Source organism: Poecile atricapillus, chromosome 2 (assembly GCF_030490865.1).
Source record: "Poecile atricapillus isolate bPoeAtr1 chromosome 2, bPoeAtr1.hap1, whole genome shotgun sequence".
In the NCBI taxonomy this organism is placed as follows: domain Eukaryota; kingdom Metazoa; phylum Chordata; class Aves; order Passeriformes; family Paridae; genus Poecile; species Poecile atricapillus.
The window spans coordinates 34,203,658-34,227,490 of NC_081250.1; the positions used below are offsets into that span (position 1 = coordinate 34,203,658).

At 38.3% G+C, this 23,833-nt stretch overlaps 1 protein-coding gene across 1 annotated transcript in view; it reads right to left on the reverse strand.

Moving 5' to 3' along the window:
• HIBADH (3-hydroxyisobutyrate dehydrogenase) overlaps positions 1-23,160 on the reverse strand; it is an 86,450-nt gene extending 63,290 nt beyond the window's left edge. Inside the window, exons 1-4 of the mRNA XM_058833096.1 lie at positions 23,011-23,160; positions 14,709-14,869; positions 10,190-10,299; positions 7,605-7,726 (exon numbers count right to left, since the gene is read on the reverse strand). Coding sequence (XP_058689079.1) covers positions 7,605-7,726; positions 10,190-10,299; positions 14,709-14,869; positions 23,011-23,074 — 457 coding nt within the window. The 5' untranslated portion in view covers positions 23,075-23,160. The remainder of the gene's footprint in view (positions 1-7,604; positions 7,727-10,189; positions 10,300-14,708; positions 14,870-23,010) is intronic.
• Positions 23,161-23,833: the final 673 nt, after the last annotated feature.

Consider the following 23,833-nt stretch of genomic DNA (forward strand, 5'->3'; position numbering starts at 1 on the left):
TTAGAATGGCTCCAGATCATAGTATAATACTGTCATAAATAAATCCAATACTTGGCCAACTCATCACTATGACTTTAAAAATGAAACACAAGGAACCCAGAATATTAGCATCATCCAGATGGGGGTCAGTAGAAGATCAGCTTTTCATTCAGCTACTCATCCTGGATTCAGCTATTTGGGGGATCAACAAGTGATTTATTTTCAAAGGCCTGCACTACAAGACAAGGTTAGCTGTCGCTGCAAAATTTACTCCATATGGGTTTGTTTCTTTTCTTTTTTGCTCCTTTAGTTTAAGTGCTTAAAGAGCCTTCAAAGGAGTGCTCTTCAACACAGAGCAGTTTGCACAAATGTGTCCTAAGACGTAAGATGCGTCCTAAGGTTCAGACACTTAGGATGTTAATGCTTCTTTCCATGTCTAGTGTAAGATCTGCAGACCTCCCTTGATGAATAAGAGACAAAACAAAACATGTAATTCTATTTTGGGCCATATCTTCAGTGGCCCATTCCATTTAAATAAGTGCTGTGAATTAACCCCAGCTGGCAAAGAAGCACTGTACAGCCAGTCGCTCATTCACCCCTCACCCATCCCCAGGGGGATGGAGAGGAGAAACATAAAAAAAGGTAAAATCCATGTGTTGGCATAAGAACAGGTTAATAACTCAAATAAAATGTAATAATTATAACAGTAACAATAGTAATAGTAGTAAATAAATAAAATGGTGAATGATGAAATGATGAAAAAGGAGGCAACAAAAAGAGCAAAACAAAACTCAAGACTGACAAATGATGTACAATACAGTTGCTCCACTGACTGATGTCCAGCCCATTCCTGAGCAGCAATCAGCCCCTCCCAGGCAATTCCCTCAGTTTATATACTGAGAATGATGTTCTGGGCAATGGAATATAACCCTCTGGCCAGTTCAGCTCAGCTGTCCTGGCAATGCTCCTTTCCTGGCTTATTGTGTACCACCTTATTGACAGAGCATGGGAAAGTCCTTGACTTGAAGTAAACACCACTTAGCAACAACTAAACACCAACGTGTTATCAACTTTATTCTCATTCTAAAACAAAAAAATCTGGTACTGTACCAGCTACTAGGAACAAAATTAACTCTATGCCAGCTGAAACCACTTAGTCAAGCTTCTCTGGACTTCTAATTTTTTTTCCAAAAAATAAGAATTCCACATACAGACTGAAAAAATCTGTTTAAGGCAACACTAAATTACAAGTACAACTGTTTTTTATTAAGATTCAGAGAAAATTGAATTTTCTCTGCAGTGGCACCTCCAATGCTGTAGCTGGTGGGGCTGTCCCCATGCTGATGGCCACTCTGCAGGCACAGGGCACTCCCAGTCAACTCTGTGTGGTGCCTTCCAGTTCAGACTTCCCTCTCTGGTGTGCCTGGGGCTGGGCTCACTACTGACATGTGCCACATCCACATTCAGCATAGTTCAGAATTAGGAGTCATATGGAGTCAGGGGATTATTAAGGTCTGGTGCTCATCATCTCCACTGTCCCAGAAGCACAGGAATCACGCTAGGTTTTGACTACATGAAAAATACACACTTTGAACAAGGCACTCCACTGAGAGAACAAAAAGAAAGAATGAATGCCCACGAATGTTTAAAACCAAAACAAACTTTGTAGAAAGCTTCAAAGTCATCACTTCATTCCAGAAACATTCCCAAACACCACCTGCAACCCCTTAACTTTAAACATTCTCTAGGAGAAGCAATCAAAAATTAAAAAATGAAATTAAATTAACTTTTATTCCCTAGAACTTATGACAGGCTGGCATTTATAGATATTTCATACTTTGGGTATCTCAGAACATTTGACAGGAAGAGGCAGATACTAATATTAAAGTAACCACAAACAAACAGAGCAGTTATTAGAAATGTGGTAACAGCTCACATGCAGCCGTGAATATTAGAACCATTTTTATTGAGAGAAGGAATGTTGGCTCTAACTCTGCAGTTATTCCTTACTCTTTTTCAAAGAGTGCCACAGGGATTTCTAACTTCCATCTGGACAGTTTTCCTTTAACTGTTTTTGAACACCATGTGTGAGAACACAACAGGATCGTAGACATTAAAGATGGAAAAGACCGATTAGATCATGTAGCCGTCCTCCTGCCAGTCATAGATTTTTTCCCCACAGAATAGTTCCTAGCACTTTGCCCAGTGCAGTTTAAAGCATGTTGAGATATTTGGCTTCGACCATCTCCTTTGGAAATTATTCCACAGTGTATGAAGAATGTAGTTAGGACATTTTTCCTGGTAGACACAGCACGCATTTTTCTTTCCTTAATGATTTCCAGCCTATTATTCCTGGTTATATCCCATTGAGCCAGTCTAAATAACTCATCTCTACACCTTCAAATAAATGGAGACAGATATGTTTCTCTGCACATTGGTCACTATTTGGCCAGACTACACACAACTGTATTGCCAAAATATACAATATGCTTTAATAAAATCATTTATTCCACCCTTTTAGTCATTGTAGGATAGTTACCTCCACCCCAGTGAACATTTTCAGATGATACTCTCATCAAATCTGTTTATTCCTCCTTATCTTCTGCTACCTTTTATTTTATTTTATAGAGAATGCAAAAGGCATAATAGAGAAGAAAAATAGCCTTGCAAAGTCAGCACGTAAGTAAATATACTACCTAACTCTTCTGAAACAACAGCTGCTGCCAACAGTGATATTTGCACAAGGTTTATACTTCCTCCCCTTCCTGTGTCAAAATACACATTTTACTAACGTGTAAGATTTTCAAGATCTTCAATTCTTTCTTCTCTCCAATGAAAGCTATTAAACTAGCTTTATTTTGACAAATGAGTATTGTTATATAATTTTAACCATAAGTTATTAGAAATCAAAAGCTTTTTAAGCATCTCAGATTTCAAAATACTTCTCCATCCTCATTTTAGCTTCCCTTAATCAGTTCAGCCAATTTTTCCCTTTTTTGTCATTTACTTCCTGCATTATTTTTCGTCATCTAAATTTCAGAATAACAGTAGTATTTTTGACACTACCTTTAGTATTAAGGTTCTACACTGTAATTTCTTCTACCATCCCTCTATCACAGACTTGGCAAAAAATGAGCATGATCAAATGCATTCAGCAAAAAATGTAAACAGGGAAATTAAGAATGACGTCAGGAAAGAAAAATATTACACAAGGCATGCAGTGACTGAGGAAGAGCAAAGCAAGCAAGGTAAAATTATGCTCGGTACCAGAAACAGAGAACACTGTGGCCATTCTGAGCATGCACATTTAGGCTTTAAAAATAAAGCATAAAAACATAAATACAGAAACAATAATGGAGCAAATACTACTATGCCTTTAAATGTTTTTCATTACCAACAAGAACACCTGCTATTGAGGGGGATAGGTCGGAATTATTAGTTCTAAATTCATGAACCTGCTCCATCTTTATAGTGTTTCAAGGATCCTAAGAGATCCAGTCATTGCATTACCAGACCAGAAAGCCAAAACCAGACCAGAAAGCCAAAACCAAACCAAACCTCTACACCACTGAATTCAGGACATTCCTTATTTCATTCTTTGTGTTTATTAAAACCTACATGATGTCTCAAATTAGAATAGAGATACTGAATTAACCCACCAACTCTTCCACTCCCATAAAGTTGTAAGACTGCATTTCTCTAAAGGTGCACAAAGCTAAAGAAAGAAAGCAGACACAACTTAATGAAGTCAGTTCAAGTAGCTCTACAAAGGCTCCCCAGCAAAGACAGGTTTATTAAATCAGCTTAATTCTGGCAATGATATTGATTATGCATCTTTGTTACAACAGAATTTACAAGCTAAGAGATGCAATGTTTGAACTACTCAATCCTAATTCCTATTATTTAGTCTAGTCTGAAAGTGTCTTTTAAATCATCTCTGCAAACATTGCTGTGCATGAACTTTTAAGTCCTCTGCTTCCCTTGGAAAAGGCACAGCACCAAAGGCCTTCAACATTCAAGTAAGAGAAACACATAATTCGCTTCTCCTATTTTAGGAAGGTGCCCTTTCTAAGAAAAAAAAAGAAAAAAAAGCTGGTATTCTGAAATATATTGCTCTATGAAAAAAAATATCTCCAGAGTGTTTCAGAGTGTTTATAATAATTTATTTTTCCTTTGCTCCATATTAAGTAGAGATCTGGCCATGCAGGGAATAAGTCTGCAATGCACCCTTCAAGGACTCACATTATACTTTATGTTATCAGTGACCTGAAGTCTTAACTTGTATTACTACTATTACTACTGTTTCCATCACTTAATGATTAGCTGAAGTTTATGGAAGCAGTACTATAAGATGAAACAGTTTGAAATGGCTGCTGGCATAGAAACTACAACCTCTTCTAGCCACCTCCAATGCACAATTTCTAAAAACAAACTCTTTTATTTTACTCTTTATTACCATTTTAGCATGACTACAGTGCTCTACCTGACAGCTGTTACTAACAATTAGCAGTCTTTTTAACTGACTACTCTCTTGTCTAAAGGATATAGTAAGGAGGAAGATCTAAAGTTTCATTATCAAACCTTAAAGAACCAGACATACAAAAGAGTTGAAAACTTTTCTTCATACCTCCAAATCCAGAAAAACAAATCAAGTTGTCACACTTTTTTGTGAAGTTCCAGCAGAATGCTCAATGTATTTTGACCAGATACAGAGCTGATATAATTTCAATAGCCAGTGGAAGGGGAAAAAAGTTGAAAAGGTTGTATCTGAACACTAACAATGCTTACAACATACAAGGAATTACATTAGAAATAAAAAAAAATATCAGCCAAGGTACTTTATGAAATTAATATCTCATATACTGAGTTAAAGAGAGAGAACTTTTTACAGCAGTGTCAGTGAAGCCACTAGCAAAGTTAGCTCTAGATTACGAGGTGAGAATCTGTATCATACTTCTACTGAAATCAGTGGGAGGACAAATTTGACACAATTCTTGAAGGCTAAATTTAGATCTTGTACTTAGCCAGTAGTATCTTGTGCCAATAAAAGTCAGTTTTAAATATGCTTCTATGATATTGTGTGCCTTAAAATATTTTTGTACATACAGAGATGAAGAACCCAAGCCCTGCAAAGAGATAATTTTCCTGTCTAGATTAAAAAAAATATTAAATAAACATGGATTTTGAAGATGTTTCCCCATTTGTCCCACGCTCACAAAGAGGTCACAAACCAGGGCAGCACTGGGAACCACGACACAACTTTCTCATGTGGGCCTGCAAGAGATCCTAATCCTAAACTAAAGCGATTGCTATCTCTGGACAGCATTAGCAGCATAATCTGCATGCAACTATGGGGATGAGAAGTATTTTCTGAAGTCGCTTAATACAAAATAATACCACAGTGACTTGGTTCATCAACTTCTACTTAATGAGTTCTGACTGTAAGCAAGTAAATGCTGTAGGCCAATCATATGGAGAAGACAGCACTACTAAATTGGCATGCAGGCCCATTTGAAAAAAATCAAGAGAAAGAATCTTTTGGGGGCAAGGCTGCAAACAAGCCACTAAAATCTGGCCCTAATGCTATGCCCCAAGATTCTTCCTTTGCAATATGAGGACAGGATTAAAATCACTGCTCTCTCTCCCTAGGGTTTACAGTCCAAGCAATTTTCACAATATTATTCAGTTTGTGAACTTGTTCGGAGTGCAGATGAGTGTTAACATCAGGCAACACCCAAATACCTAAAAACACAAGTGGAGTTGTCCGCCAGTAACAGCTAGTAAACAGACAGCTCTAAGGAGGACAGCTCAGGCATGCTGCTTTCTCTTCCTCCTCCCTATGTCCCACAAACATTCTCCTTCAAACTCCTGCCAACTCTATTGCATTGCACAGCAACAGCATAGTGCCTGCCAATTTCTAGAGAGCCGAGCATACTTCTCCATTTAGTGTTCTGTCTGAAGGCCAACAATGCAGTCAGGACATATAAAAATACCCCAAAGACTTGATGTATTAGGTACTGAAAGATGGAAATAACAAAGCATAACATTAAAGGTTTTTTTCCAGCAGACTTAACTTCTCCACATTTCTAGCAAGTGCCCACTTTAAACATGATTTGTACAGAGTGCTCTTTGGGCTTCACAAATATATTAAGGACTAGAAAGTTAAGTCTATTCTCTCCCCTTTATTCAGAATATCCCTCAATCTGTAACTGACACTAGTCACCATGTTATTTGTATTCAGATAAACTACTAACACCAGAAAAGCCATCGGTATTCATACTAGTCAGCTTTATGTTATCATATTAAATCTGTCTTGGCCTTACCATTTTCTCAAGGAACAAAACCCCCATAACAGCTAAAGTTCTTTCAGAATCGAACTTTACCTTTTCTTCTTACAACAAAAACTTACAAGTAAAAATAAATCACAAAAATGTCTAAAAGGTAAATAATTCCCTCAGGAAAATAACATACTTGGCAGAAAGGGATTGAAGAAAACAATACAGAAATAGGTCAGAATTGCCCAACTGATAAGCAGAAAGTCATGCTGTGTTTAAAAAAAGGGTCAGAGAGATACATAATCCATCCACAATACAATTTTTCTGTGTTTTTTCTTCCCAGGCTGATTAGTTCTCTAACTTTATAAAACAAAAGTAACAGTTTGGCTGGGAAGCAAGAATATTGTCTTCTCCCACTATATTTTTCAATATCACCTACCTGGATCTGCCTACTTTCTGTTCACAACAGAATTTGAATGAAAATTTTGGCTTCTAGTATGTAGTCAAATCTTGTCTTAATTTGCAGTTAAAACTAAAAAATATTGTTAGTTTTTGCTCATCATTGACACTCATCAGGAAAATAAAGAATTCTCAAAATGCTAGTTACATTAATTTTTAGACTGGATTGTAAAAACCTCAAGATTTTCCCACATAAAATGAGGTTTCCTCACCTTCTTAATTCAAGGTGTTTTGGAGAAGAATCCAACAATAGAAACTATCAGTTATGGTTCTATTTTCAAAACATTAATTTTATGTTTCTGCTCTCCTCTGTCCACAAAATGAGAAGTCTTCCCTGCTCTGTATTATTTCTTACATGAGACTAAATACTCAAGAGACCAATAGTTAGCAACTTTTAAGAATAGACAAGTATCATCCACATTCTTCAATTATTATAAAACCAGACAAATCTCTGTTTTCTTTTGATAAAGAAATCTTATATACCTCACCTTATTATCTCCTTTTTAATTAATGGAAAAGTAACAGGACTTCTTAATGATGACCAGTTTTTCCCTAACAGGAAGAAACAGATGGAGGCTAAACAAATGTGAGTAACTGCATAAAAAATGCAACTTTATGAAAGAAGTTATATTAAAAGGACCACTGTACCATATCCCAAGAAAGCTTTTTCTCCAAGTGTAACACAAAAGCATACTCCTAAATCCTAAAAATACTCCTGTAATAACACACTGCTATTATCTGTAATGCAATTAAACAACAACTACAAAAGAGAATACTGTACATATAGCAAAGAAAAGCAACTTAGAGCAACAAGGGCACAAATTGGTGACTGACACTCCAAACAAAGAGACAACCTGTTCAATAAGAGGTAAACTGCTTATGAAGACTTACCTCCAGAAACTGGGGCATCCATGAAAACTGCTCCCATCTTTTCAGCAGCTTTGGCTAATTCTTTTGAAACTGCTGGATCTATAGTGCTGGAATCTATTAGCAATGAGCCTTTCTTCACTTTCCTAAAATAAAGAATTATTATTATTATTATTATTATTATTATTATTATTATTATTATCAGCATCATCATTATTATTATTATTTTCAGAAGATATTTGCAACTATTAACATGGCAGTGGCTTCCATCAGCATGACAAATATGCGTACATTTTTTGGTACACTAGTAAACATGAAGTTTTAAACCTTATTGAGCAAGATCTGCTCAGTATTTACATTGCTGACTACACTGAACCACTCAAGGCCCAATAAAAGCTGAACACAAAAAAAGATGTTCTTTTTAAACACTACTAAAAAATAATTACACAAAAAGGTTGCACTAGGAAAATCTTCCATTACACAAGTTGAGCAATATATAATATACAGATCACCTAAGATGCATTCTAAGCAAATGTTGATACAGCCTAAAATTTAATATATAACAATAAAATGTTCTTTTTATATATACAGTATCTTAAGTTCTTATCAGAATGGTCTGCATTCTTTTAATCATTCTACAATCTGTTCCACATAAAGATCATAACTAAAACCACAAAAGCCCACTGAAGATTTGAAGAGAAGCACAGAGAAAAACGTTTTTCCACTGACAGCCAGGACACTTAGGCAGATCTGTATTTCAAACTGTAAATCACAGAAAGCTGTATATTTGATTCAAAAATACAATAAAATGTTTGAAATTTAAAGAATTTGAACTTTTTTATTTTGAACCTTTTTATTTCCCTCCATGACAAAAAAGTTGCTTCTTTCCATTGAACTGCACCATGATTTTAAGTCCACCTGACCAGCAATCATCATGAAATCAAAGACCAGAATTTTTCAGTCATAAAAAGGTGTCCCATTTAAAGCTACTCATGACAGATAAAGAGATCCACTGCACCTTGCATGTTCTTGGCAGTACAGTGGATTTCACTTAATTGAATTACCCAGATTGCTGGAAATAGTCTCTCAATATATACATACACTGTGACTTTATTGGAACTCCAGACTCAAACAGTGCCACATACACAAAACTCATCCCTCGTGCTGCTGCAGTTAGTTGGAACACATGCAAACAAAAACCAGTGCAGCAGATAAAGTACTACATCATCTCCTCTTATGTTCAGAAGAAGGCACAGTGGCACAGGCTCCTTGATAACACAGGGGGATGACTACTCAACCTTTAAACACTTCACATTATTAATGCTTTCTTCTGTAAAGCTTTAAAAGCTTTAGAAAATTATGACAATCAGACAAGTCAGCAAAGACCAGGTCACTCAGAGCCACAATTATTCACTACTGTCAAATTACACTTTCTTCTCTTAATAACAGAGGCTGAGAAACTGCAGCAGCGTAGCACTGCTTTCCACATCCTCTGTTCCCTGCTGGATTTTCCACATCTATGAACTCAAGAGATTAACTGGCTGTACTGTATCAGTAAGTATTGCCAATCATTCTTCAAACCACTACCATCATGGGTACAGTTCTCCCACAGCTGCTTCCTGAGCTTTGTGAGGCTGATCCAATTACCCATCTTCCCTGAAGGGTCTAAGCTATAGATACCTAGATCTGCTCAGTCCTACTTTATAAGGAATTAAACTACAGACAGTAAGGGAAAGAAGCAACTGTTATTCCTGTATAGCAATAACAACAGAAATCCCTCTCTTCTACTTCCATTTTCTTATCACTGTATATTAATACTGTACAATCAATACCTAAAAAGGCATTATAGTTTTTTGATAATCTACTGTACTTTTGTCTTCTGTATGTTTTTACCTTATTAACCCGGATAGCTGTAAGAGCCTACATGATCCTCAGAGGTTTCCAGTAGCCTTAGTCAGCCTGCCAGGAGCAGTGCACATCTAGCCAGAACAGACTTTTAAATTATATTTATTTTTTGATTTGGCAAGTTAAAAAACTCTGAGCATTAGAATTCTGCAGGCTCAGTGGAAATCCCTCCACAAAGTTAAAAAACACGGTTTCACATGAAACAAAATCTTTAAGTATTTTTTTGTGTAATAAACAGATAATAAGAGTAGAAACCAAGAAAGTCTTGTAAGCTATTCTATGTTAATACACTTTAACACCATAAGACACAATGACGTGTCTCCAGAACATGTAATTTATACTTCAAGTTAAAGAAAATAGTATTTGAGAAAATAATTGTTGCTAAAAAATATTCTAGCTGTACTTGAGTGTAGTTGTACATTATGGCAAAAGAACCATGCAACTGAAAAGGCAGACAATAGTTAAGTTGCCTGAAATGCACAAAAATTATTATTCTACTGAAAATAAAATTAAGACTTTAGTCAAAAGCCATTCAAAATCAAGCACTGTATGAGAGAACTCATATAATTAGAAATATCAATAGTGACAGAACAGAGAACATTGAATTAAGTGCCCTGAAGGCACAGGAAGAGTTACAACAGCAGCAATCATCAGACAAACCTTGAGTACGAGTGGAAATTCTCCAAACTGCAAAAAAGTCTTACTTTAGAATTCCATCTGCTCCTGTGTAAACTTCTTTTGCATGGGGACTAGAAGGCAGCATGGTAATAATTCTGTCTGCTCTGTCTGCTACATCTGCTGGGGATTCTGTTACCTTTTAAAGAAAAAAAAGAAACAGACAATATAAGCTTGCATTCTTCCTGAAAAAGCAATGTCAGACATGTTTGATGAGTTTGGTTTAAGCATTCACTGGTCCCAACTAAGTTAGGTAAAAAATTAACACAAGAAAAACTGCACTCCTAATGAAAATATTGGCTATTCAGAACCAGTAACAGAAAAATTAAAAAAATGAAAATTATCTCCTATCATGGAAGTTCCTCCACAACATCTGCCAAGGGAAATATGCTTTAATGCCATCAACCCATTCATGAATCTTCAATTCACTACAAACCCTGTATCTTTACAAAATATTGCTCTACAATGTCTCTAAGGAGGAACAACATGAAAGGATCACAAAAATCTCACTTTTTTCCTTGTCTTATATATGGCATTGAAAGAGATGAAGACTGAGGAAAAAAGAAAAAAATTACTTGATGAACCTCTGAGCCTCATCTTAAAAGAAATCAGATAAACTAACTGATGTTTCTCATAATATTACAATTGGCATTTTTAAAACAGAAAATTATCAGCTCAGGCATCCTTCAAGAAAAAGATCTGAACAATTTTCAAAATATATTATTAGGTGTAAGTTGTTAAATAACCATCCCTAACTTGAAAGTTATGTTACTATCTTTCTGAAGTCACTTTCAGAAGCAGGCAGTATAGTATTTATGATACATACACAACAAATGAAATATTGACAGCTAAGTTGTGCGGTTTCACTTGGAAGGCATTTACCACTAAGATTTCTGTCCAGTACCGGTCTGAATTAATTAATTTATTTAAAATTGCATTGTTAACACATTCATAGAACAGGGAAAATAGCAACAAACATACAGCTTATTCTTTTTTCTTTAGCCCACAAGGATCAAATCTAATTTCAGTCCTTTGTAAGAAATGCTGAATTGAAGGACTTCTGGGATACAGCATAAGAAACTTCTTGATTTTTATTTGACTACTGAACAAAAGAAGGGAATACTGTATAAAGTCACTGAACAAGGCTCTTGGGGGAAAAAACTGCAAAGAAACTGGCATAGATGGGACTGAGAAACATGCAGATTTTGTTTTGAAAGAAGTTAATACCACACAAAACACCTGGCATACTACAGTTACAAAAGGAAGCATGCTCTAGTCTAAAGAACAAAGGTTAGCAGGAATAAATGAGGGAATTAAAAGCAGCAAACCTTCTATATCTGATTAGCTGATTTTATGACTTGCCTCCATGGAGATGAGAGAGCCTATCTCTTTAAAAAAGAAGTATGACACCTTTGTCTTTGAGTATCTCTGGTTTGGCTCAGTCTCAATGTGTGTTATTAGAGGGAGAGAGTGGAAGTGTGAAATCGGAACCTCTATCTATATATATCTTCTTACTTGAAACTATGATCTCCAGTATTCTTAGAGGTTTGGAGAGTATCAGTGGAAGACTCAATGGCTCATCTGCATTTTTCAACCAGAAGTTTAAAAACATACTATATTGGACACACAACTGAAATAATCCATCAGCCTCAGATTTCTACTTGGCTACATAGATAGAAGATAGCTGGGTTTTGGTTACAGTTTTAAACAATTTCTAAGCAACACAGGTACAAAGAAGACATAGTACAGTAGTCATATAAACAGTAATTCATTTAGTCTATCCACATCTTTCAAAATACTAAGATGCCCATTACATGAAGAAAATGAGATTAAAAATGTACACAAACTGGGACAGTACTAACTACAACCATAAAAAGGAAAAGCTTTCTGCTACCTTTAAGTAAATAGCAAAGAAAAGTGGGAATTAAAAGTGGGAATAGACTCTCTTGGCCTTTTGGTAGTGTTAAAAAATATGAATAACTTTGTCTGAAAAAATCTACTTACCTGGTTCAATAAGCAGCATATAAAACCTTTATTTTATTTGGGACTTTCTGTCTCAGAAACAAAGCTGAATTATTTGGAAGCTATGATAAAATATTAAGCATTTGAAATCATTAAGAATATGTGCATAACTTTAAAAAAACAGAGCAAATACTAATTGCTGATTATCAACATAGATTATACTAGCTCAGAGTAGCAGCCCACCAAGGCCTGTACACGTTCTGATACAGATTTAATTCAAGTAAACTTTTGCAGTATACAACTGGATATAAGAGACTTTTCTGCATGCTGGGTTGGTACTGCCCTCCCATCTGTGCATCTGCTTGTATTTGTTCCAAACTGCTTCCCTGTTTTGTTTTACTTTTATTTACAGTAAGTAAATTAATTACTGTTTGCCAGAAATGCCATTGTTAGTGTACATTAAAGAAAGCTCTGCTTTTATGATGCTTTATGCATCAGGTGACTCCAGTAACATTCTCAATGTTCTAAATCTGAGAGAGGATTTAGATACAAACACCTGTAAACTTGAGCGTGACACACAGTTACTCCACTGTGTGACCCTTCCAACTTTCTCCAAGTTTCACCCCAAGTGGTTCCATATGCTCATGCTCAGCCAGTTTTCCTCTTACTATTCACCATTAGCAGGTGGGTGGCTGCTTTCCGACATGTACCACGTCCCAGTTGTTTACTTCAGTGGCTAAAGAAAGCGGAGTCCCAGATTGTACAGATTTATGGTCAAACATCCCGCATCCACCATATGCCTTGCCAGAAGCACTGGCCTTAAACAGTGGACATTTGACTAGGTTTACTGTCTCTTGGGGTCATTTCACCCCTGTAACACTCCTGATGGTTTTACCCTTACAGCCAGACCAAAGAGAAAGCAGCCCTTAGAGCCCAATGTTCCTTCTACAGCAGCTTCTACAAGGCCCCATGGACCCACAAGTTTTCAACTCCTGAAAAATGTGCTGGAGTAGGATTTACACCTATAGATCAAGAAGAGGAAGTTATATTCACATATTTTCTTCAAGTGTGTTTTATTTGTATTTAAGCCTATCCATGTATTCTCTTAGTGATTTATGATCTTAAAACATACTTTGGACTTTATTTTTAAAGGCATTACAGTTCACCTTTATTATCACATGTTAAGTATTGCAGTGAATGCCAAGGATTCTGTTACAAAGGCAAAAAGCTATCAACATGGGCAGCCACAGAAAAGATATCTCACTGCAGAACACAAATTAAAAATACAACCATTAGTTCAAAACAGTCTCTTCAGTTTGCCCAGTCTTACTCAAGACAGATCTGGTTCATGCCTGAGGGTCTTGATTGCTTAAATAAAATAGGAACAGGAGCCAGGAAAAGAGGTGAAAGTCTTACTTTCCTACTTAAGGCCAAGATTCTGTAATTACTCAAGGGGAGCTGCAATTAATTACTAACAGGTGTGTGGTATCATTTTATCTTTTAGGAATCTTGATGTTACCTCATTATTTAAAACAGCTCCAATTAGCTTTAACAGTTTAGACTTCCAAGGCACACTGTTCCTCTATCTAGATCTATCTATAATTTCCTTGTCACTGCCGGAAAATTCCCTTTCTATCCTCTACATTGTTACATGAGAGGTTTATTTTTGCACTGCACTCCTTTTTTCTGTGTTTTCAGCACATATTCATCTGCCCACAACTGTCTAAATTGTGACAGCTTTGAAGTATTTCAAAACCATTGAAATGTGTTACAGACACATAGAAATGACACAACCACCTGAGAGAATGGGTTTCTGAGGGTATTAACAGATTAAGAAAAGCAACAGGACCAGCTGGAACATGGCCAAGATTTTGCAGGGTATATTGCAGGAAGGTAAAGCTCCCTAATGTAATCAATTTCCTTCACTCCTTTTTCCCTTTCATTCCTTCCTCTTATCTCACCATATCCTTCCTAACCTCCAAGAGAATAAGCACTTAAATAATTAGATTTTTCCCCTGCCCCTGAGGACTACACCTTGAAGCAGCAGGAAAGCTCATATGTCCCTATAACCCTTACAGCTATGCCAGCAGGAATTTTTAACTAGGGTCATTTAACCTGAAAAGGTCAAAGTAGGAACCAGATGAAAAGCAGCCCACTGGCCATCTAGACCTGGGGGAGAAGGAAGCAGGAGAAAGCAGGAGGTGAAAGAACAGGCCATCAACCTAGTCTCATAAAAAGTGGGGGGAAAAAAAGACAGCTAGAGAAGTCTGACAAGGTAGCAATTCTGGCTAACAGCAGGAAAATTTCTTGGGATAGTCATACGTTTGCTTTACCTTTTCATTAAATATTTATATTATACCTATATATATTTATATTATACATATATATATACATATACATAAATATATGTGTATATATATGTGTGTATATATATATATATATACACATTTATACCTTTTCATTATGCTGTTTCAGTTCTGATTGATGTTAACCAAGAAAAGAAACCAGATGATTTAGTTGCATTGTGTGCAGGAACCATTCAACACACACGGTTATTGCTGGAATAAATAAAGTTTATTACTATACCTGAGCACCCAAGTCTTGAAATTCTTTGCAAGCTTCTGGGAAGACATCATACACAATGACTGGATATCCATGTTTGACCAGGTTTTTTGCCATTGGATTTCCCATGTTACCCAGCCCAATGAATCCAACTGGGGTTTTGGAAGCCATAGTCCTAGAACATACTGATTTCAAAACAGTAAAGATCAATGTATTTGTATTTTAGACTAACGTAAAACAATGACATAATAAAAGCTACAATGTAATCTGTTTTCAATTATTTTAACAGCTTTATGCTTAAAAATAGTGCAAATGTGAATCCTATTTTATGAAATCTAAACCTTAAATATAATGCACGTTGGGCCACAAATACCATTCCACAATGATTTTTCTACATATCAAAGAAAATTATTGTAATTAGGAAAATGAGGGCGTTTCAAAAAAATACAGTACTTAAAACTAAGATCCAAGAAGAGCTCAGATGTAGATTTAAAATATGCAGGATTGTCTGTGTTTTATTATGTGTCTAAATTCTAAACTGGATATGCAAAGTCCAATTTTATATATAATTTACAGACTCTTTATTTGCAACTTTGCTTGCAGCTATGGGATATAGCACATGTTCTCTAGAAATAGAGGCTGCCACTTTCCTTCACGCAACCCCTCACAGATTCTTCTGATCCTGCAATCAGATACAAGCCACTAACTTAGAGATGAAAGTCTCCATAGTAAATCATGGCAAATCCTTTAGGCCACGCAACCACAGTTTAAACAATGAAAACCAGAACAAAATATAGTATCAAAAAGTTATGAAGTCTTCGCAGGAATAACCTCTGTATTCTATTTACCATACTACTAAGATAGAACTAGAAAGCCTAACCTACAAACTGTAGAAAACACTACAGTTTCAGTCAGTTACCTTTTTCCAGTTGCTAGTGAGCATCAAATTCTGGACATGAGCAGCATTGCAGGCATTCATCTACTGCAATCACTATCTCATCACTCTAAACACTCCTAATCCAAAGGCAGCACAATTTGACAGTGACTAGATTTCTTTGCCAATTACATTAAATACTTTGTCCTTTACAGCAAAGGAAAAAGTTATGCAAAATAAACACCAAAGTACGTGTCAACTAAGCAGACAGAAACAAGGCTAACTAACTACAGAAATACTGTAGCTCTAAAGTGCACATACAGAAAATGTGCCTAAGCTGGATCGAGACTCTAAGAGGTCTCAATGCTTAGCAAAGAATCCTCTCTAGGCCAATAACACTTGATTAATCATTTTAAAGTCTTTCTGACTCTAAGCTCCTTCTTAGCCAGCAATGGTCATGCTCTTTCATCTGCAGCACTGTTTTGGAAGTGCCACATTTAATAAATCAGGTTTGTTGAGAGAACTTTGGTCTGAGACAGTTTCCACAGATGCCTGCAGCAATTACATAGCTAGAGAAGTAGCATAATTTAAAATAAATCTGCACTGGGAAAATGCTTAGTGAAAACTGAGATAAGTCAGGAAAAGAGCCCATTGCTTTTTTAAGAAGTGCTACATGTCAAAACCAGGGAACAAATGAACAAAGAGCCCAATCCAGCATCATCAGCTGTAACAATCATCTTGGAGTCTTCTTCTCATTGTTTCTGTGAGTCAGTCTTCCCCAGTCCCTCACTTGCACTGATCTAAAATCGCTCCTTTAGTTAGCCCAAAGCTTCCCACTTCCTGAGGAGCTCCAAGCCCTGGTTTTAAGCATTGTTCTTTCTCTAGCCCTTAATACCAGTAGATCTTATTTACCTTGACTTCAGTAAAGCATTCAGAACAGCCTCCTCTAGTATCCCAGTTGCCAAATGAGGAAAAAATATGGACTTGACTGCAAAACTGCCTGAAGGAAGAAATACTGTCTGGAGTGTTGGGCTCAAATAACAGCCATCAGTAGTTCAAAAGACTAGCAACAGTCCAGTTACACATTATGTTCCTCATGGGTCAATACTGAAGCTGTTTAAAAGTTTCATCAATGACTGATGATTAAATATAATCACCCTCAGTGACATCATATGTAACACCAAACCAGGGGGAATGTCTGAAAAATGGCAGGGTAAGGCTACTATTCAGAAAGACTGGAGAAATAGGCCTCAAGCAGTTCAACAAAGACAAATATGTCCTATACTTGGGGCAGGGGATGTCATTACTGACTGGCTAGACATCTGGCAGCTCTGCAGAACCTGTGAACTCCCATCAGCTGGAAGTTGAGCATGAGTCAGTAGTGCATCCTTGCAGCAAAAGGACACTGCACTGCATTACATCCAGGTCAAAGAAACCAGGCATTCTTCTACACAGCAAATATGCAAGAGATGTGATCAAACTGCCAACAGCCCAGCAAACATCAAGTAACATGACCAAGGAGCAGGAGAACATGGCCTATGAGCAGAGGCTAAGAGAAAGGTCTTTGCTGAGCTTGGGAGAAGCAAAGGCTGCAGCCTTCTACTACCTATGGAGCAGGAGGAAAGAAGAGTTACAGAGGAAATGAAGCTGAACTCTACACATATGTGCAATACAACAGGACATGGGGCAATGGCCAAAAGCTGCAGGAAGGGATATCCTGGCTGGAAATAAGAAAAGCATCCCTGATGTAGAAAAAAGGTTCTGCACTGGAACAGGCAATGCAGAGAAGCTGTGGAACCTTCATCCTTCTAGCAACCTTAGAACACCATGAGCTACCTAAGCTAGCTTTAAACATGTAAGGCTTTTGGAAGTCTTGCTTCCAAAAAGCTCAGTTTCCTTTGTTTCTGTGAATGCCAAGAAACCTTATCAGAAGAATAATTCTGACTACCATATCTAGGTTCATTCTTGTAGACTCCTTACTTTTATCCTGATCTTTTCCTTTCTTACGCTTTCTTGATACCTTTTTCTCCTATCAGTGCTGACACCAGCAGTGATGCCTGTCACAACAGCCTGAAAGACCCATCCATGATCTGCTTAAATCTCACTGATTCATCCATCACATCTGAGATCTCAGCTGCTTCAGAACCTGGGCATATGCCTCAACAGACATAATTTTGTCTCGATCTTCATGTTGGCAATTGAGAAGGACATTTTTCCTATACTACTTTCACTCCTTCTCTGCAACCTGCCTGCTTTTTCTCTACAATGTCACATAAGACTGCTTTGCTTTCAGAACTCTTCATGACTGTCATCACATCTCAATACTAAGACTTCAGTTGGTAATTTGATTGCCTATTGCCAACATGCACTTTTATTGTGCCTTTGTGGCAGCTCTTCACAAGTTAATATCCATTAAATGAACACATTCTTCTACTATAAGGCCTCCCCTAAAAATTGTCGTTTTGCAGTATCCCCAGAAAGGTGCAGCAAAAGTTAGGCTGCGATACAAGACAACTTGCTGACCAGTACTATTAAGTTTTGTGTCATTGTATTCTATTATTTTTCCTTCTGTCTGTCTCTGTTTATTTTTTTGTCTCAATTAATCAGAGACCACTTTCTGTTATATGCTAAAACATATTCAAATCCATGGAAATTGGGACCTGTTAGAGAAGTAGTCCAATTCCTGAGTCAGTTTCTGACTTTATTTTGGTTTAATTTTTCATAGCCCGGTATTATATAAGACACCTCAAAATTAAATAATTTGATTTACAGTTTTGAAAAATCTTCAGATCTCCAGGTACTCAAATATAGGAAAACTGGTTTAGAGGACTGATTAAATTAGTTCACAGATATAATTGAGATAATTTCAATTACATTTGAACCAACTACATTTAGATGCATGGCATATTTTTGATGACTATGTAAGGCAGTGGGGACTTGCCAAAAAGAGGATGTTTTGAAAGAGACGAACTTTCATGTTTTCCCATTAGGTGAACCTCCACAGGTGATTTCACAGAATGTGATGTCTAGATTGCATATGCTGGCACTTTTTAGCATTTGATATGTAGCACAAACTCAGTTTTGAAATAACTATGTAATTCAAATATCTGAGGACTGATGTTCAGCAAACCCACATCACATATGCTAACTAATTCTATCAATTGTATAAGCATTTGCTGAAACTGTCCCTGTGGTATTGAGCCCATTTTACTTCAGCCATAAAATCCACAGTAACCTGCTGCAATCACATGGCTGGAAAAATGCCCAGTCTACACTCAACTTCTAAGAGAGGGCAGAACATCAGAAGTAGGAGCAACAGAACCTATTAAAATAACCACTGACACCATGTGCAACTAATTGTCGTTCCCTGGGAACAGAATCAGCAACGCAAATTAATCTGTAAACCAAGCTAAATGTGAGCAAAACCAGCTACAGCTATACCAACTCCAAAGAAATTGGGCTTTTCCAAGAATATTCTTTTGTATTCTCTTCAGGGAATATGTGCTTGCAGATCCTCGTGCCTATGAAAACTCAGTTGATGAGGAGAACCAATTACAACACTCACCAAATTTGGGGCTTATAGTCAATAGATAAAATACAGATTTTTTTGCTTTGAAAAGTCAGCCTACAATAGAAAAACTTTACCTAATCTGCAATTTCACAAGAATTTTACCTTAAAAACAATTTAATTAAAAAAATCAGAGTTTATGAATCTTTTGAATGCCTCCTCTTGAACAAAATGCAATCATTAGAAGAGTAACTTCAGAAATGCAGACTGCAGTCCTTTCTTTAGAATACCTGGTCTGTGAATGACCTAAAACTTGTCTTTTCAAGCTTTAATATAAAGATACTGAAAGCAGTTTTCTTTCTAACCTGAATGATGACAAGTTTAGATCATTTCAGATGTTTACATTTTACACTATCTCTCAAAGTAGCAAGTCTTACAGTTTCAAGAACGAATTTCTTCTTCAGTGATGCTGATTTCACTGCAAATACTTGACTGCACAAACACTATGCAGAACTGAGGACATCTCTTTGAATTCAAACAAAAAGAGACTAATAGTTGGGTAGAACCACAGACAGCAGACCTGGAAAAAATCCAATGTTCTTCTACTCACAGTTTAACTGGCCAACAACAGAACTGAGAAACAAGTAACTCCCAAAATATAATTTCAACTATATTACTTAATTTTTTGCTTTATAAAATTTATTCTGATCCATATTCACCAAATAGCACAAGGGTAAGAGTCCACACAGTCCCATCCCATAAGAGCTTCCTAATCAGAGTGGTTACAGCTCATATTAATATTCTTGATCTCTCTGGATCAGTGAAACTTCACCTATTTTCCAATATGTGAGATTTAACAGAATCATTGGAAGATGCCCAGAGTAAGCTCAGCTACTGAAGTTCCTGGTTTTGCTTGCAGCTTTAAGAGAAAATACACATGAAGTCACTTGACAAAGAGAAGGAAACATGATGACAATTCAGTATGAGCCACTAAATGCAAGATTTTCCCACCGATTTAGCATCTGAAGCTCTGGTACAAGTGCAACAGAAGACATCATCCCTTTTTTCCTTCCTACTTTGAAGGCAAGGATCAGAGTGAGCTTTTGTGTTTTGTGTGGACTTCTTTATGTAATTTATAAAACCTCTACTGAAACTAGATCCTGGGAGGGAACTAGATGTAGAAATACAGAAAAATTTAAGAGAGGCCAGCTATACATGCGTAAAATCCTTCTGCTCCTAGAAGTTTTGACAGTGGAATTTAAATTGCCTCAGGGTCACTAACTTTTAAAGGTTATGCAATGATTTGGAGAAGTGCACTCTGCCAATATAATAATTTAAGAAGATTACAATACTCTAAATTTGCCTAGCTTTACATTGAAAATATCCCAGTTGCTTTTTCTTGCCCCTGTAAAGGTCTGCTGATCAAAACCAGAGATGCTATCTTGTAACACTCAGAGTCTTCTTATACATATTTTTTCTTATCTTTACCTACACTCATTAAATGTTTGCTAATACATTAGAGAGAAAACCATATAGTAAGTACTTTTCATCTAAAAAGAGTATCAAGTCCCTTGATCCCTTAAGTAAGTAATGTGCTGGACTTCTGAGCAGCAGGTCTTTGATATAATCCTTGCTTAGTAATCACTGCTTCTCTGCACCAGAGCATAGAGTCATTCAACAGTTCAAAAAGAGCTCCTGCATCAGCAAAAGTACTGTTTAACCAGCAAAAGCACTATTCAACTACTAATTGAACAGGCCCCCTCCACTTTAACAAAACTACTTGTAAGGACATTTTTGTTCTCCAGCACGGTACTGTCTTTCTTGATGAACAGCTCCCTCAGCTGATGAATCTACATTCACCAGAAAATCTTCTTTTCTCAGCCACCATAATTCATTAACCCCCTCTTCACCCCCCACAGCAGTCCCCAGGAGAGATTTCTCAATATCCACCCAAAACACATTTTTAAAAGTAAGGTCATATAAACCCTCTCCATGAAGCACCTTTGTCAGTGCCTGCCAACTGCAGAACACAAGACTACATAGTCTCTGTCCAACTGGCTAACACACAAACATCCGCATCCAAGATGCTCCTCCAAAATCTGCCCTCAGCTCTTTATTTTCCTCCTACACAATTTAACAATCTCTAGTATAAACACACAGAAAAAACAAACCATAATAGTTTGTACCAGCTGCAAAGAGCAACTGACCAAGAAACCAAGGAGCATTCAATAAGAGAAGGAAGACAGCCCGCTTGCTAACCAAGCTGTGGTGTTGGACAGCTCTCAGAGCTGGCAGAATTCCTTCACTAGGATTGCATTTCACTCAGGACAGATGGTGAAATCACTACTCAAAACCCAACTGTCAGACTAATCAAAACTCAAGGAAAGAATGGCAAACTTAGTAAACGCATTAGAGATGGGGAAGCCACGACATATAACTAACAATAGAGCTTATCAGTTAAGAAGGCTTAATGCTTAGACCTTCATCCCATAAACATTTCCGAGTCAAGAGTACTTTCAGCACAGTCACTACTGACTAAGTCAGAGCTTAAATGCTATGGGTGAAATTCTGTTCTATGGAAGTTTCTTAGGAGAGTCACAATTTCTCCTTAGAATGAGTTACAGTTTCTTGCTGAAGTCTTCAGGCAAAGACAAACTGTATTTTTCAACTTTAAGGGCCAGTGTTGGATTGTTTTTCACACCTATGCTCGCTCACCACTAAGAAACAAAATCCCCACCATCTGCCCTACATTAAACATGACCATTTGGAAATTGATCATGACAGTAGGTTTCAAAGCTCTTACAGAAATACCTGACAGTTACCATGCACAGAAAGTTCAAAAATCCTTGAAAGCTATTGCTTTCAATTGTGGTATCACAAAAGGTGATAAACAGGTCCCCTGTATTTAACTTTACTAGCGTGAGACCAACACGTCTGCTGCACCTGAGCTATTACTTATCACATCAGATCCACAACTACAAAAGAAGTGTTAGTGGAAGAGACAGTGGAGCAAAAACAGCACTGAAAGATAACATCAAAATTTTCAAATGTTTTGCATTCATTAGTTTAATTGCGGTTTAAAGGTGAGTTACAAAGTTTTTACAGTTACCTACTTAAAAGTAATTTAGTAATTCCTGAAACACTTTGCTAACTGTCAAGATTTTAGAACCGTATACCATTTAAAAGAATCTATTTCTTCCACTTGCTAGTTAAAAACCTTCACCTACAGTGTTGCGAGCCTAACCAGAGTGACATACACGACCAACAGACTGCAATCAAAATGACACTGAAAAGACTACTGAAGGTTTATTTTTAATCATTTACTTCAGCAGTTAAATTACTTAGGAACAGTTGTGTAATTTTTCAGGACTCTGGAAAGAGAAAATGTCTAGGTATAGTTCTACAAATACATTCTTCCTTTGCTTGCACCAACAGGACATCTGCAGTGCTTGCTCCTTCCAGTGCCCATGAACCAACCACAGGCTGAAGAAATGCAGAGCCGACACAGGAGGAAGTGTCGCTGGATCTACCTTCAGTTTAAAGAAAATAATCGGATGCGATGACCGAGAGGGCTGAACAGCCCAAACCTAGGTAATAGGTACCGCAGACATGTCACTGCTGCCACAGCAAGCATTTGTGGGCTCTGATGATTTCCAGGCACGCTATTTTAAGCAAATGAGTGAAAACATTTATTAAGCCAAGAAGCTCCGGTGGAGCCCCGAATAAGGCGGCCGCGGTAGCGCGGCGTGCCAGCCGTCACCGCCCGGGGAGTCCGTCACCCGGGACGCCGCACAGGGAGGCGGCTCCAGAGCTGCACAGGGCTCGGAGGGCCCGCGGCCGCCAAGGGCAGCGCGGCAGCTGCGCACCCCGGGAGAGGCCCGGCCTTTCCCCGCCCGGCCGGCAGAGCGGGGCCACTGGAGCCGAGGGAAGGGGCAGGTCCTTACCCATCACCCGCCGGTGCCAGCGCCACCAGCCCGCAGGTCCCCTGCGCACCACTGCTGCGGCCATGCTGCGCCCCCGTGCCGAGTGACCTCCGGCCCGCCGCCACCCGCCGCCGCCGCCCGCGCGCCCCGAGCGGCAGCCGCCGCAGCCAACCACGGACGGCGTTCGGCGGGAAACAGCCAATGGGATCGCGTAGCGTCCTCCCCGCGGGCGGCCGACCCCGCCCACCGCCCCGTGACGGATGGGGCAGGAGCGCGGGGCGGGGCGGGGGCCTGGCCGGCGCCGGAGTACCTCATTGGGGCGGTGGGACACTGAATCCCGGCGTCCGCGGTTCCCGGGAAGGCGGTTCTTTCCAGCCCGGCTTGCTCGTGCATGCCTGCTGCTGCTTCGTCTTCCTGCTTTGCTGCCGGGGGAGGAGGCTTGGCTGAAGCGGGAGAGGAACGGAGCGCCGGCGTTTTGGCTGAGACAGCTTGTGTTGCGATACGGCGCCCTCGGGGCGAGGGAAAAGTCGCCATGCACTATTTCATCGAGTTAGGTGGCAAATAAGACTTGGCGCTTATTGAGGGTTGGAATTAGATGATCTTCAAGGTCGCCTTCCAAACCAAGCCATTCTGTGATTTTATGACTGGCTTCATCGTTGTGTGGGCTTTACCCCGGCTGGGCGCCAAGCGCCCCCCAAGGCCGCTCCATCAGTGCCCCTCGGCTGGACACTGGGGAGAAAATACGAGAGGCTTGTGGGTCGAGATAAGGATAGGAGAGAGCACTCACCAGTTACTGTCTTGGGCAAAACAGGCTCAAGTTGGGGGAATTAATTTGACTTGTTAC